Here is a 15,447-nt window from a genome sequence, read left to right on the forward strand (position 1 = left end):
CCTTCCGTATTATTTATCCTATAGGCTGCTTTAGACACCATCACCCATCACCACTGTCACCCATTTCCTTTCTTTTGATAAATAGTAAAAGTTGCCAGTGCAAAGGAAAGTTCTAAAGGCAGTCCTGCAAATGTCATGACTATTGTGTTAGGTGAGTCTTAAATCTTATTAGGTTGAAAATCTTTTGAGTCCCTAAAATTGAGGATATTTTTGATGTCTCTCTTCTCTGAAATAAAAAAAAGTTTTTTTTTTTCGTAATGAGTATGCGTGTCTTACTGTCCAGTGTTTTTCACTCTTAAATATTGCTACTCTGGCTTGCTTTATTTCTTTTTACAAATTAAGTAGGTTATTTTTATTTATTTATTTTTTGAAGTATAATTGACATACAATACTATATTTGTTTTGATGTAAGATACAATGATTTGACAAATTTATACATTGTGAAATGATCACAGGAAGTTTAGTTACCATTTTTCACCATACACAGTTGCCGTCACCTTTCTTTTGATGAGAACTTTCAATATTTACTTAGCAACTTTCCAACTTATAATACAATGTTATTGATTATTATCACCATGCTATACATTACATCCCCTTTTTTAAAATTTTATTTTATTTTATTTATTGGAGGCTAATTACAATATTGTATTGGTTTTGCCATACATTGACATGAATCTGCCACGGGTGTACATGTGTTCCCCATCCTGAACTCCCCTCCCACCTCCCTCCCCATCCCATCCCTCTGGGTCATCCCAGTGCACCAGCCCTGAGCACCCTGTCTCATGCATCGAACCTGGATTGGCGATCTATTTCACATATGATAATATACATGTTTCAATGACTGAAGAATGGAGTCACCTTCTGAGACTGCTTTGCTGTGAGGTCAGGTAGATGGTTTGATGCAAGGAGTTCCTTTCCATAGAGTGAGCAAAGAGCATATGTTTAGGTGTGCAGGATAACTGGATAAGGTTTTATTATCTTGAGATTTTTAAGGCTGACTCAGGTGTGGACATGACAGGGTATTGTAAAATGCAGCATTTTCCTTCCAAGTATCTCATGGATTTAACTGAGTTTTTTTGCATTCTTTGCAAATGAAAATATATAGGAATGTTCTTTGTAATTTATAAACTGCTATAAATGTTGTTTAATTGCTTGATTTGGAGGAAATAGCTCATCTGTGTTCATTGCAGCCTAGTTAAATCTGTCAACAAATACTGAGAACAGAGTGGGTGCGAAGACTGTGTTCCGGCTTTTGTTTGTATCTGTTCAAGAATAAACAGTCCCTGCCTCATGGATTCCACTTGAAATAATGTAAATAGGCAGTAAGGCACTCCAGAAGAGGAAGGTTTGAAGGCTGGTATTACTTTGTGATTTCACACAAAATGGTCATGTTTATGATACTGCCATTGGGATTGCAGACTGAAATAGGTTTTTGTCTTGTTTTGAAATCATCTCAGTGTTAAATCTAGGATAACTTTTGTTATATTTTATATACCATTGTAGTCACTATGCAGAATGCTTATTTAACATATAACATGGAGACATTATGCCTATCTCCAAAGAGTTTATGTGTTAAAGGAGAAATCTGAGAAGTAAAAGTAAACTAAATAGTTGATTTAACTTCCTGAGTTTTAAAAGGAAGAATTTGTGGCATTTGGGAAACTTTGATGTTGAAGGATAGTAGAAAAACAAGAAAATCTGGGTGACTTCAGATCATTGAAGATAATGTCACATGCTCATTTTATTTTCTTTTAAATGAACATTATAGGAAATTTTCTCTCATTAGATAATTTCAGTTGATGTGACCTAGAGGCTGGTCTTTTCTCTCTTCCTCAAAAAATATATAAAGAAATGAGGACCAAAGTTCTCCACTTTTTCCAGTATTTATTTTTAAATATTTATATCCAACCATATGTTTATACTACTTGTGTGGTAGAAGCCAAGGTTTTTATGTGGCAGACATTGAGGAATTCTATTTGGCCAGTGTTTATTTTTGTTATACCTGTGACTCTTGATCTGTAATATGGTAAAGTGAAAAAGGACAGTATTTCTTATTTTATCCTATCATGCTTGTTTTTAAGTACATCCTTACATGTATGATCTTTTAATTTAGCAGGAACTTGATAACTTCTTTTTTGTATAGTTCTTCTGTGTATTCTTGCCACCTCTTCTTAATATCTTCTGCTTCTCTTAGGTCCATACCATTTCTGTCCTTTATGGAGCCCATCTTTGCATGAAATGTTCCCATGGTATCTCTAATGTTCTTGAAGAGATCTCTAGTCTTTCCCATTCTGTTGTTTTCCTCTATTTCTTTGCATTGATCACTGAGGAAGGCTTTCTTATCTCTTCTTGGTATTCTTTGGAACTCTGCATTCAGATGCTTATATCTTTCCTTTTCTCCTTTGCTTTTCGCTTCTCTTCTTTTCACAGCTATTTGTAAGGCCTCCTCAGATAGCCATTTTGCTTTTTTGCATTTCTTTTCCATGGGGATGGTCTTGATCCCTGTCTCCTGTGCAATGTCACGAACCTCTGTCTATAGTTCATCAGGCACTCTATCAGATCTAGTCTCTTAAATCTATTTCTCATTTCCACTGTGTAATCATAAGGGATTTGATTTAGGTCATACCTGAATGGTCTAGTGGTTTTCCCTACTTTCTTCAATTTAAGTCTAAATTTGGCAATAAGGAGTTCATGATCTGAGCCACAGTCAGCTCCCTGTCTTGTTTTTGCTGACGGTATAGAGCTTCTCCATCTTTGGCTGCAAAGAATATAATCAATCTGATTTTGGTGTTGACCATCTGGTGATGTCCATGTGTAGAGTCTTCTCTTGTGCTGTTGGAAGAGGGTGTTTGCTATGACCAGTGTGTTCTCTTGGCAAAACTCTATTAGCCTTTGCTCTGCTTCATTCTGTACTCCAAGGCCAAATTTGCTTGTTACTCCAGGTGTTTCTTGACTTCCTACTTTTGCATTCCAGTCCCCTATAATGAAAAGGACATCTTTTTTTGGGTGTTAGTTCTAAAAGGTCTTGTAGGTCTTCATAGAACCATTCAACTTCAGCTTCTTCAGTGTTACTGGTTGGGGTATAGACTTGGATTACTATGATATTGAATGATTTGCCTTGGAAACGAACAGAGATCATTCTGTCTTTGAGATTGCATCCAAGTACTGTATTTGGACTCTTGTTGACCGTGATGGCTACTCCATTTCTTCTAAGGGATTCCTGCCCGCAGTAGTAGATATAATGGTCATTTGAGTTAAATTCACCCATTCCAGTCCATTTTAGTTCATGACGCAGATAATCACGATGGTGTGATCACTCACCTAGAGCCAGACATCCTGGAATGTGAAGTCAAGTGGGCCTTAGGAAGCCTCACTACGAACAAAGCTAGTGGAGGTGATAGAATTCCAGTTGAGCTGTTTCAAATCCTGAAAGATGATGCTGTGAAAGTGCTGCACTCAATATGGCAGCAAATTTGGAAAACTCAGCAGTGGCCACAGGACTGGAAAAGGTCAGTTTTCATTCCAATCCCAAAGAAAGGCAATGCCAAAGAATGCCCAGACTACCGCACAATTGTACTCATCTCACACGCTAGTAAGGTAATGCTCAAAATTCTCCCAGCTAGGCTTCAACAGTATGTGAACCGTGAACTTCCAGATGTTCAAGCTGGTTTTAGAAAAGGCAGAGGAACTAGTGATCAAATTGCCAACATCCGCTGGATCATGGAAAAAGCAAGAGAGTTCCAGAAAAACATCTACTTCTGCTTTATTGACTATGCCAAAGCCTTTGACTGTGTGGATCACAATAAACTGTGGAAAATTCTGAAAGAGATGGGAATACCAGACCACCTGACCTGCCTTTTGAGAAACCTATATGCAGGTCAGGTAGAAACAGAACTGGACATGGAACAACAGACCGGTTCCAAATAGGAAAAGGAGTACGTCAAGGCTGTATATTGTCACCCTGCTTATTTAACTTATATGCAGAGTACATCATGAGAAACTCTGGGCTGGAAGAAGCACAAGCTGGAATCAAGTTGCCAGGAGAAATATCAACAACCTCAGATACGCAGATAATACCACCCTTATGGCAGAAAGTGAAGAGGAACTAAAAAGCCTCTGGATGAAAGTGAAAGAGGAGAGTGAAAAAGTTGGCTTGAAACTCAACATTCAGAAAACTAAGATCATGGCATCTGGTCCCATCACTTCATAGCAAATAGATGGGGAAACAGTGGAAACAGTGTCAAACTTTATTTTTTGGAGCTCCAAAATCATTGCAGATGGTGATTGCAGCCATGAAATTAAAATACGCCTACTCCTTGGAAGGAAAGTTATGACCAACTTAGCATATTCAAAAGCAGAGACATTACTTTGCCATCAAGGGTCCGTCTAGTCAAGGCTGTGGTTTTTCTAGTGGTCACGTATGGATGTAAGAGTTGGACTGTGAAGAAAGCTGAGTGCCAAGGAATTGATGCTTTTGAACTGTGGTGTTGGAGAAGACTCTTGAGGGTCCCTTGGACCGCAAGGAGATCCAACCAGTCCATTCTAAAGGAGATCAGTCCTGGGTCTTCATTGGAAGGACTAATGCTAAAGCTGAAACTCCAATACTTTGGCCACCTCATGTGAAGAGTTGACTCATTGGAAAGACTCTGATGCTGGGAGGGATTGGTGGCAGGATGAGAAGGGGACGGCAGAGGAGGAGATGGCTGGATGGCGTCACTGACTCGATGGACATGAGTCTCAGTGAACTTCGGGAGTTGATGATGGACAGGGAGGCTTGGCATGCTGCGATTCATGGGGTCGCAAAGAGTCGGATGCGACTGAACAACTGAACTGAACTGATAACTTCTGGCGTCTCTTTGTTTTCTGGCAATTTCTTTTCTGGGTGTCGGGCTTATTATTTAATCATTTGGGTCTGAATTACTGTGCCTGGAAGGCTGGTTTGCATAGTTTCTGTCTGATTCACTTGTGTAGCAGGCAGTGCTCACCCTTTTTAGATGAACAGTGACAGTAGTTGAAGCTGCTACAGGAAGGGAGGTGATGCAGAAGGCGTCATTCAGGAGGAGTCCTGCAGCTGCTCTCAGAAGACTGCTTCACGGTGGCATTTGCATTCGAGAATTTACCACTTTTTTTTTTTTTTAGTCCTCTAATTGGAATCAGAAACTTAATATTCTTTATGTCTTAAATAGATGGTACTTGGCAAAGTGACTCCCTTTGGCAGAACTCTTTCTCATGAGAGCTTTTGTTTCAAGCCAGAACACCAGTTTATTAATTTATTCCCAGAGTCATATCTGCCAACAAGCTAGGCAATTGTGTTGGGTTGACCAGAGCCAGCACACTCTCCTCCTCCGTTGTTAGGTTAAAAAGTCAGGTTATGAGGCCCTGCTCAGTGAGAACAGAATCAGAAGAAGGGAAAGTAGTTATGATGCCAGTGTTAAATAGCACTGGGTACCATAGCCTAGAGGGTCTGTTTCTGGATGTGGGGGGTATGCACTTATGAATTCATAGATACTATCAGGTGTGCAGAGAATCTTCTCTGGATGATACTGCTAATGTGGACCCCACCAGCTTATTACTGCTCTTGCTGTTTCTGACCACCTTGCTTCAGATGGGCTCAGTGTTTAAATGGTCTGTTGATGTATGTCAAGTTCCAGTTACATCTTTTGGGCCATGACTAAGTGGGACTTTGCATAGCTCTACTCTGATCTGTGTTAATTTCAGAATTTAGCCCACAGGGAGCAGTCTTCCTTTTTTCCTTTCCAGCTTATGTGTGTATGGGGGCTGGGAGGGGTCCTTAATTTTTTACTCAGATACAATCATTTAAGGGGGGGCCTCCCAGATGGCACAGTGGTCAAGAATCTGCTTGCCAATGCAAGAGACATGGTTTCAATCCCTGGGTTAGGAAGATCTCCTGGAGTAGGAAATGGCAATCCACTCCAGTATTCTTGCTTGGAAATTTTCATGGACAGAGGAGTCTGGAGGGCTACAGTCCATGGGGTCGCAGAGTTGGACACAGCCGAGTGACTGAGCATGCACATACACATAATCAAAATTTCTCCATGTTGCAGTTTGAATATCATTTAAAATATAAATGTAGGTTCTTTCCATTGAGTTACTATTTAGTGGGGGAAGCAAGAAATGGGAGAAAAACTTATAGCAGATATTTGATAGCCTCTTCATTGGAGACCACTGATACGGAAAATGTGACTTTGCTGAAAACAGCTGAGCTCCTTGAAATAGGTATCTAAGGTACCTGAGATGAGATGCCCACCTCCACGTCTGCCAGTCCGTAGCCTGTGGGACATGTATTCCAAAAGGTGTGTAGATCTGTTGTCGATTGGTGGAGACCTGGGTGGTTAATCAGGGGTAGCTTCACCACCACGATGGGGCCTGAGCTGTTCAGTGATCCAGGAAAACACAGGGAAAAGTTCCATGAGGGCCTTGGCCAAGCTCTGCTGGCAAGGCTCCATCGATAATTGTCTTTGTCTTATTTCTTTAGTATGTAGTCTTTGCTAAATGACAAACCTTGAAGTTTGGTTGATTGGTTTTTTAATTTGAAAAAGAAAATGTCTGTGCTTACCAGGTATGTATTTATTATCTAATTTTGCCTACCCCCCCTTTTTTTTAAATGCCACAACATTTTGCATTGTTTGCTTCAAGCATGACTGTCAAGAGAAATCTGTGCTTCCACGGTTCCCCTATGGAAGCACACTGTGGCCCACTTCCAAATTCAGAGCTTGCACGTCATGAAACCCATGTCTTTTCACAAGGGTCCATTCAAGTAGCTTTTTAAAAAAGAATTAGGCTCTAAGCCATGCCCCTTTTGTGTGTAAATACTTTTTTTCTGTAAGATGATTTAACCCTCAGTAAGTTTCACTGTGGCTTTCTCCAAATTCTGCTTAAGATATTTTCTTCTAGTATCTTTCAGGTTGGTTGGTTAGTTGTTAATTTTTTTTGCTAGTTTGATTGCTGTTGTCCAAAGCTTTCATTGCATGGAGCAGAGAGGCCAGCGCCTTGGAAGGAGGGGGACCCTTGCTGGGAGTCTGCTGTTTAGATTCTGGCCCTACTGTTAATTAGCTGTGTGACCCCTGGGCGAGTTGGCCTCCCAGGGTCTCTGTTTCTTCATCAAGAAAACAAAAGGCTTGGAAAGATAAATACAGGCCCAGACCCAATGATAAGAAAGGTCACCCTGTGCGCTTATGTTGTACATGGCCGCACTTTGGGACTCTTCCTCCCTCTCAGTGGAAAACCTTGAATCAACTCTGGGGTGGTGTGTGCTTGTGTTGGGTGTTATACCGAGGCCTTTGGAAGCATTGGTGCTCACGAGGCAAGTTTTTCTGCAGAAGAGTTGTCTGTCCCCTCTGTGCTTTCTCTTCAGCAGCAAGCTACTCGCCTTCTTCTACCTGTCTCTCCTTAGTGTGTTAACAAAGGTGTGATGGTAACACAACCCATTCAGATTTGTTACTGTTTGGGGTTGTCTGGCCATCTCATCTGAGTTAGTGGAGGGAAGAGAGCTAAAGAAGCCTAACTGACAAAATAATGGTCCTTTTGTCTGTCTCTTGCTTGAGGGGTGGTTTTATGTTTCATCTTAGGCCTGGACCATTGTGTTGTTTTTATGTGCTCAATATAACCCTGCTTAAAAAATACAGCTCATTATTGAAGGGATTCAGCCACAGGCCTGTTCTCCTTACCTCACCACCCCCACCTCCAAAGCCCTGACTATATGTGGTAAAAACCCATTGCAGTGTGTGCTATTTGATCAGATCCCCTGACATCAGGGTTGAAAAGTGTTCCCACTGTATTTATTTTCCAAATGTTTTTCAGTTATGTTTTATTCTGATTAGCCTTCCAAAATGTTTTCCTTATGGTTGTATAATCAGTAGCACCTGTAAAACATGCCGTTAACCATGTAGCTTCCTTCTTAACTGTTATCTTTTTGATTCTGTCTTAATGTTTTCTTTTCATGAACCGGGGGAGACCCACATTCCTATGCCAGACATCTTACAGTAATGTGTCCAGATTTAGCCTCATAACCTTAATTAGATGTGGAATGCTGAGAATGCACCATTGTGTTTTTTTTTTCCTACTTTTATAAAAAGACAGTGACCTTCTGATCACTTCATTGTGTTATAAAACACTCTGTCTTTAGCTTTTAGTTCCCCATGTTAGTTTATTCACAGAAAATTAATGTAAAACTCAAGTTACCTTTATCCTAAGTGATCTGTTTGTTTGAAGACAAGTTGCCTTTTGTGTCAGTATGCAAGTTCAGTTCCAGTTTATAATCTTTAATTCCTCTTCCTTCCCCTCCTCTTCTCTTTAGAAGCAAAGGAGTGTTGAAAATGTTAAAGGCTGTGCTGAAGAAGAGCCGAGAGGGAGGAAAGGGAAGCAAGAAGGAAACAGGTATGTGTCCAAGATGGAGTTGAACTGAGCAAGCATGGTCGTTCTTGAGTCCGAAAGGCCCTGCTTAATCCAGGCTGCTATTGTCTTGGGAATGGATCAGAGAACTGATACGGGTTAGAACAAACAGCGTCCAGGAGGCCATGAGAACCTGAATGTATTTCTGTGCTTTCTTCTGGGAGGGGACTTTGAAAATTGAGTTTGGGTTCTGAACCAAATCCTTTCCCTAAAGACTTGTAAGGGTCATAATTTTATCATTTCATTCAGATCCAGAGGCAGAGTTATAGACATTTAGGGAGAGCAGGTGTGCCTAGGAATTTGGTTTCTAGAAAGCCCTTTCTCTTTTCCCACACACGCTTGCATTTTATGTTTGACCAACTGCTGGCTGACTGGTCCTCATCTTTTGAGTATCAGATTTTCCCCCTAACAGGTGTAGCCCCGCTGATTGCCAGGCTGCTAGTTTTCATTATGATGAGAGCTACTTAATTTGGCTTGGATTTCTCTCCCGTTTGTACTAGAGTTCTGGTGCATATGCGGTTATTGTATGATTCTACACTGCATTCTGTGTGGTAAAGTCCTATAAGGTTATTTTGGTGACCACTCACCAGAAAATCTACGTTATCTGCCTGTGTTGCACAATAAAAATCTGTTAGCATGGATTGATTGCCCTGAAATGTGCCATTTCACTCTGTAAACTCATGTTAATCCAGAGTCGGAGAATGGCTGGTTTTCTGAGTTACTGTATATTGAATAACAGTTTAGTTTTAATTTCTATTAAGATATAAATAAGTTGAATTATAGTTAACTCTAATTCGAAAGATCTTGTAATGCCTTCTGGTAATATTGTTATGTTGTTTCTGTAAAAGAATAAGTGAACTTATAAAATTTTGTTTATATGGAACCTAGATGGATTTTCTGTTATTAATTTCCCTTTAACCAAGTAGAGACTTTGTTGTGAAGTTGCTGAAAAATTCTATTAAAAGCTTCTCATTAATGCCTGGCTAAGCAGATGCAAAGAAGAGACCAGTCTTTGATAATGGAAACAGGAGACCATAGTTAGCTCTTAACTTTAGAAAATCAACTTCCAGCTTTGAATAATTAATTAGGATTGTTACTATGGAGAATTTTCAGTTCACATAATTTCTATGGGGCGGGCGGGTGGTTCTTCATCCTCTGCTGGGTCAAGACTAAAACCACCTCCTCTCGAGTTTTCCAAAAGCTGTCTAAAACAAAAAATTTTTAACCAGTTCCAGCTCAGCTGACACTCATCCTAGGAGCTGTGTTATTTGCTTCTTTAGATGCCTTTGTAATTTCCAGGATAAAGTTAGATCCTAAAGCTGTCTGTTAGGCTAGAGCTGCCAACCAGTGGGTTATTTTTCTCAGAGCCAGGGTCTCCAAGCCAAAACTCCCTATGAAGTAATGGAGTCTTTCACAACAGGCCGTACCATCCTCTGTGACCCATGCCGGGCTCATGTGAAATTACAGTATATTAATGATTTTCAGCACCCTGCCTTTCAGATGGGCCAGACAGTGAACATTGTTTGTGTCTGAAACTTTTCTAATTGTAGAGCGTATGATTTGGGGTTTATTTTCCCCTTTGGTCTTTAAAGAACAACTACTGTGTTTTCTGAATCATTTCTTCATAATAATTCCCACATTTTGGTTTTTCACTAATGCAAACCAACTTGAAAAAGCAATGGGAACTTTTCTCATAAAACATCTGTATGGTGTATGCCTTTTTCTTCCTAACTAGAACCTGGTTGTATTCCACTGGGGAACAAAGCAAATGGAATTTTAAATCTTGATGGTTATGTCACAAGATGATTGGGGAAAATACTTGGAATTTGACCATTCCTATGTTGAACTCTGTGCCAACTCTCATTATAGAAGTAAATCACAGCTAAGTTTCCCTGTAAATTAAAGCTGGCTAATCTACTGAGACTGCTCTGAAATTTGGGAAATAATATCTGCTGCAATATGGAAAATTTTTGCTCTGCTGTTTTCAGTTAAACCAGTATTTGTTGCACACACAAAATAAAATTCATTTTTACATGCTTGAACTCACAGTCACAGAAATTTAGAAAATATTTGTCTAAAATACTGAGTTCAGCTTTTCATATCCTTTGTAGTTTTTTTTTTTTTTTACAGACAATCTTGAACTACACTTTTATGTTGAACCTGTTTTGAAAATTTGGAAAATCTCTCAGTTAAATTTAGTATTCTTCAAAAGAAAACAAATATATTTTCAGAGGTATTGAAAAGTCCTTAAACTATTGGTAAAATTTTGGCAGGTGTTGAAATTTAAGTTATATGTATATAAGGCTATTTCAAGTATTACATGGGTGAGATATGAAGTTATTGAAAGTCATTGAGTCAACTCTAAAAATAGTAAAATTCTTTTTCAATTGTTTTTCTTTTAAACCTAGGAAATGCTTATAGCTGAGCAAAAAGTGTTTTCTGGAGGCTATAGAATTACTTGGAGAATGCAGTATTAAAAACTTTAAAATGCTTTTTGGGAAGGAACATTTACCTTGTCCCCACTAGGCCACCAGTGCAAAGGAACACTGAGTTTCTCTTGACCTTGAGTCAGGCCCATGGGAGCAAAAATCAATATTAAGGTGGAGAGGGCCAGATGAGGACATCTATTTTTTCTTTCCCTGCTCTTATGTTAGAACCTTGATCTAAAACAAGCAAATGAGGTGTTATCTTTATTTTGAAGCTCTCTAGAGATAGGTCTGCAGCCTGTTGCCTCACGTCTAAGTGACCTTTGCTATCAGAAATCTATCATGTCACTATCATTAATGTTTCTTAATTTAAGAATAATTACTGAACTCTTAATATTTAAGAGTATTGGTATCAAACCTGGACCTAATAGTTTAGAGAGATTATAAGAGCAGAATTCCGTAGTGGCTCAGATGATAAAGAGTCTGCCCACAACAGAGGAGGCCCAGGTTCAATCCCTGGGTCGGGAAGATCCCCTGGAGAAGGAAATGGTAACCCACTCCAGTGTTCTTGCCTGGAAAATTCCATGGACAGAGGAGCCTAGTGGGCTACAGTCCATGGGATCACAGGAGTCGGGAGATCACAAGAGACTGAGTGACTACACTTTCACTTTTTCTTTCAAGACCAGGATAGGAAATTAATATCTTTTCTGTACAGCAGAACTGACAATGAATAGGAAAAGAGGCCCATTTTATAATAGAAACAGGAACTTTAAATATCAACCTAAGAGGAAATGTACAGGTTTTATATTGAAGAAAATACTAAAGCTTTGTTGGTGGACTTAAAAGAAGATCTGAATAAATGGCAAGAAATACTGTATTCCCTAATGGGTAGATTTCTTACTATTACTGATATTGCTACTACTGCTATTATTTGGCTGCACTGCATGGCATGTGGGATCTTAGTTCCCTGAGCAGGGATTGAACCCATGCCCCCTGCATTGGAAGAGTGGAGTCTTAACCACTGGACCACCAGGGAAGTCCTCAGATTTATTGTTTTAAACTGACTTGCTCTTACAAAATTATACCTATGATTTAATCCCTAGTGAAATCCCATCTATTTTCTTTTTAAAGACGTACGTTTTTTTAGAGCCGGTTTTCGGTTCACAGCAAAATTGAGAGGAAGGCACAGAGATTTTCTGTATACCCATGCCTCCACTCATTCTTAGCTCCCCATTGTCAGTGTTCTCCCATTAGGGAGGTACACTTGTTACAATCGATGAACCTCCATTGATACATCATCAGTACCCAAAGTCCATAGTTTACATTCGGGGTCACTCTTGGTGTTGGGCATTCTGTGGATTTGGCCAAGTATATAATAACATGTACCCAGCATTATTTTGGTTGTGACACGTTGATTTGAAAACTCATCTAGAAGCGAGAATGCTTGAGAATAGTTAAGGAGAAATTGCAAGTGTGGGGCAGATAGGGAGAATGGATATATATATTAATAAACGCATAGCTGAGTCCCTTTGCTGTTCACCTGAAGCTATCACAACGTTGTTAATCGGCTATTTCCCAATACAAAATAAAAAGTTAAAAAAATACAGTATGAAAATAATGTAATAATAGACTCTCTCCAGACCTGTATTTTTCAGTGAACAAGAAAAAGATTGTCACTAAAAAAAGACAGAGGCTGAACCTGATTCCCATGCCTGTGTTCTAGCTGTAAGGGAGACTAAACAAGTGTATATTTGGACTTCTTAGCTTCTCTAGGGCAAGGTGGACTTCCTTCCACCAAGACGTACGTTGGGGAGGATTCTTGGTCATAGACATTTGCAGGCCCCCTCCACTTCAAAAGCTAACTAACACGGATATCTAGTGCAGCTCACTACAACATAATAGCTTCTGCTTCCACAGGGTGAGTACATGGCATGGCTAGTGTTCTGGACTGTTTTTCTACTGGTCTCCGAGTTAGGAAACCTGATTTTTAAAAAGTGATTTATCCATCTATTTTGGGCTGTGCTGGGCCTTCACTGCTGTGCAAGCTTTTCTCTAGTATCAGTGAGCAGGGACTACTCTCTGGCTGTGGTGTGTGGGCTTCTCATCACGGTGGCTTCTTGTTGCAGAGCCCGGGCTCTAGGCCACATGGGCTTCAGCTGTTGTGGCATGTGGACTCAGGAGTTGTGGCTCCTGGGATCTAGAGCTCCAGCTCAATAGTTGTGGAGCATGGACTTAGTTTCTCCAAGGCATGTGGGATCTTCCCGGATCAGGGATCGAATTCATGTCTCCTGCATTGGTAGGTGGATTCTTTACCACTGAGCCACCAGGGAAGCCCTCTGAAACTTAATATTAATGAACATCTATAATCTAATCTAATCTCACTGTTGATAGTGGATCCCCCCCCCCCACTTTTAATGCTGGAGATAATGGCATCAATCTAGAAGCATTAGATGGGGAAGGCCTCCTGCCCTCCTAGAAAAGGCTAACCCCTCTCCCTGTCTGGCCCTTCTGACCTCTGCCAGACTTGAAACCATAGTCTCTTGCCCTATCCAACTTCCCAACTTTCTCTGTATTGGTGTGGAAGTAGTTCCAAGTTGAGGCAGAAGAGCAGTGTGCTGAACCTTTAATTGTAGTGCTGCCTCTATTAAAATATAGACTGATGAAGGAAAAGTTACTTAATATGCCAAAAGAATCATTTACTAGGCTTTTCCTTTGTGTTTGATTATTGGTGGTTTTTTTTCAGCAGGGGATCTTACTTTGAAATAATTTATTTAAAAGTTTTGACCTTCACCTCTTCATCATTAAAACCCAGCTAAATACACTTGTAATTAATAGAGTTAATTAAGGCATTGGATAGTCCCTAAGTTTGTATGTGTGCTGAATCTATGAGCTTTGCCTCTAATCCTTCACTTTGAATTTGTAGTAAAAGGAAGCTGTTTGCCTCTAAAGTTTAAAAGTCATTGATGTGATTGTTAAATGTGGTATTTTAAGCCATTCCAGGCTGCAGTCTGGTTTTCAGTGGTACCTTCTAAAAATGCCTGAGTACAAACGATGCTTTGTTTTATCCGGAAAATATGAAGCTGCTTTTGATTATTCTCTGCTGCATTGCCCATTTTTTTGTGGTTGTGGACTATTATTTAGGAATTTAGTACAGTGACTGTCTTGCTGAGCTATGGATATTTGGTATCTTGTTGTTAAGTGACTCCAAAACTGTTTCCCAAGCAACAAAATAAGCAGAAATAATTCAGTTCTAAAGGTACTGTATTTCTGTTTACAAGAGTGTTTAAGTAAATTTGTTTTAAAATGTTAGGATAGGACTTAAACACAGACTGGAACAGGCTGGTTATCAGTAGGAGTGGGACTGCTCTTCTGTCTGGTTTGATTGGTTCCTTCATCAGGTTTTCTGTTTGTTGTCGCTCATCTATCAACAGGATATAGAAAAAGCACAGACTTTGGAATCAGAAGATGCAAATTCAAATTCTAGCTTGTTTACTTCCCTGATAACTTGACCTTGGACAAATTTCTTTGTTAACTTATTTCTAGTTAAGTTAACTTGCAGGCATGTTGTCCAGGTTAAATAAGATAACCTGTCTACAAAAGTGCCTTGCTTGACATCTGGTTTCTGCTAGATGTTCAGTGCATCTTTTCTTTGTAGAGACACTGGGTAGTACTTTAAAGAACAAACAAAACCCTTCTAAAACATCATGTTCCTTCCTGGTTGATCTCAGGCAAGAAAATTATGTTCTAGAAGCTTCTTTCTATGACTTTCTCTCTGCAAATACTGATTCTGCCATTGACTTTGGATACTAAAGGCTCTTCTGCCATCTTTAGTTAGTTAGTTCAGTCACTCAGTCGTGTCCAACTCTTTGTGACCCCATGAATCACAGCATGCCAGGCCTCCCTGTCTATCACCAACTCCCGGAGTTAACTCAGACTCATGTGCATCGAGTCGGTGATGCCATCCAGCCACCTCATCCTCTGTCGTCGCCTTCTTCTCCTGCCCCCAGTCCCTCCCAGCATCAGAGTCTTTTCCAATGAGTCAACTCTTCGCATGAGGTGGCCAAAGGACTGGAGTTTCAGCTTCAGCATCAGTCCTTCCAATGAACACCCAGGACTGATCTCCTTTAGAATGGACTGGTTGGATCTCCTTGCAGTCCAAGGGACTCTCAAGAGTCTTCTCCAACGTCACAGTTCAAAAGCATCAATTCTTCGGGATTCAGCTTTCTTCACAGTCCAACTCTCACATCCATACATGACCACAGGAAGAACCATAGCCTTGACTAGATGGACCTTTGTTGGCAGAGTAATGTCTCTGCTTTTCAATATGCTATCTAGGTTAGTCATAACTTTCCTTCCAAGGAGTAAGCGTCTTTTAATTTCATGGCTGCAGTCACCATCTGCAGTGATTTTGGAGCCCCCCAAAATAAAGTCTGACACTGTTTCCACTGTTTCCCCATCTATTTGCCATGAAGTGATGGGACCAGATGCCATGATCTTCGTTTTCTGAATGTTGAGCTTTAAGCCAACTTTTTCACTCTCCACTTTCACCTTCATCAAGAGGCTTTTTAGTTTCTCTTCACTTTCTGCCGTAAGGGTGGTGTCATCTGCA

The 15,447-nt window shown here is 40.0% G+C and overlaps 1 protein-coding gene across 12 annotated transcripts in view; it reads left to right on the top strand.

Annotated features, from left to right (window-relative positions):
- TANC1 (tetratricopeptide repeat, ankyrin repeat and coiled-coil containing 1) overlaps nucleotides 1-15,447 on the top strand; it is a 254,310-nt gene that overhangs the window by 76,684 nt on the left and 162,179 nt on the right. For all 12 annotated transcript variants that reach the window (XM_070357358.1, XM_070357364.1, XM_070357367.1 and 9 more), the window contains one exon: nucleotides 8,318-8,397. In XM_070357358.1, coding sequence (XP_070213459.1) covers nucleotides 8,337-8,397 — 61 coding nt within the window. In that variant the 5' untranslated portion in view covers nucleotides 8,318-8,336. The remainder of the gene's footprint in view (nucleotides 1-8,317; nucleotides 8,398-15,447) is intronic.

The sequence above is a fragment of the Bos mutus genome, chromosome 2, assembly GCF_027580195.1.
Source record: "Bos mutus isolate GX-2022 chromosome 2, NWIPB_WYAK_1.1, whole genome shotgun sequence".
Classification (NCBI taxonomy): Eukaryota; Metazoa; Chordata; class Mammalia; order Artiodactyla; family Bovidae; genus Bos; species Bos mutus.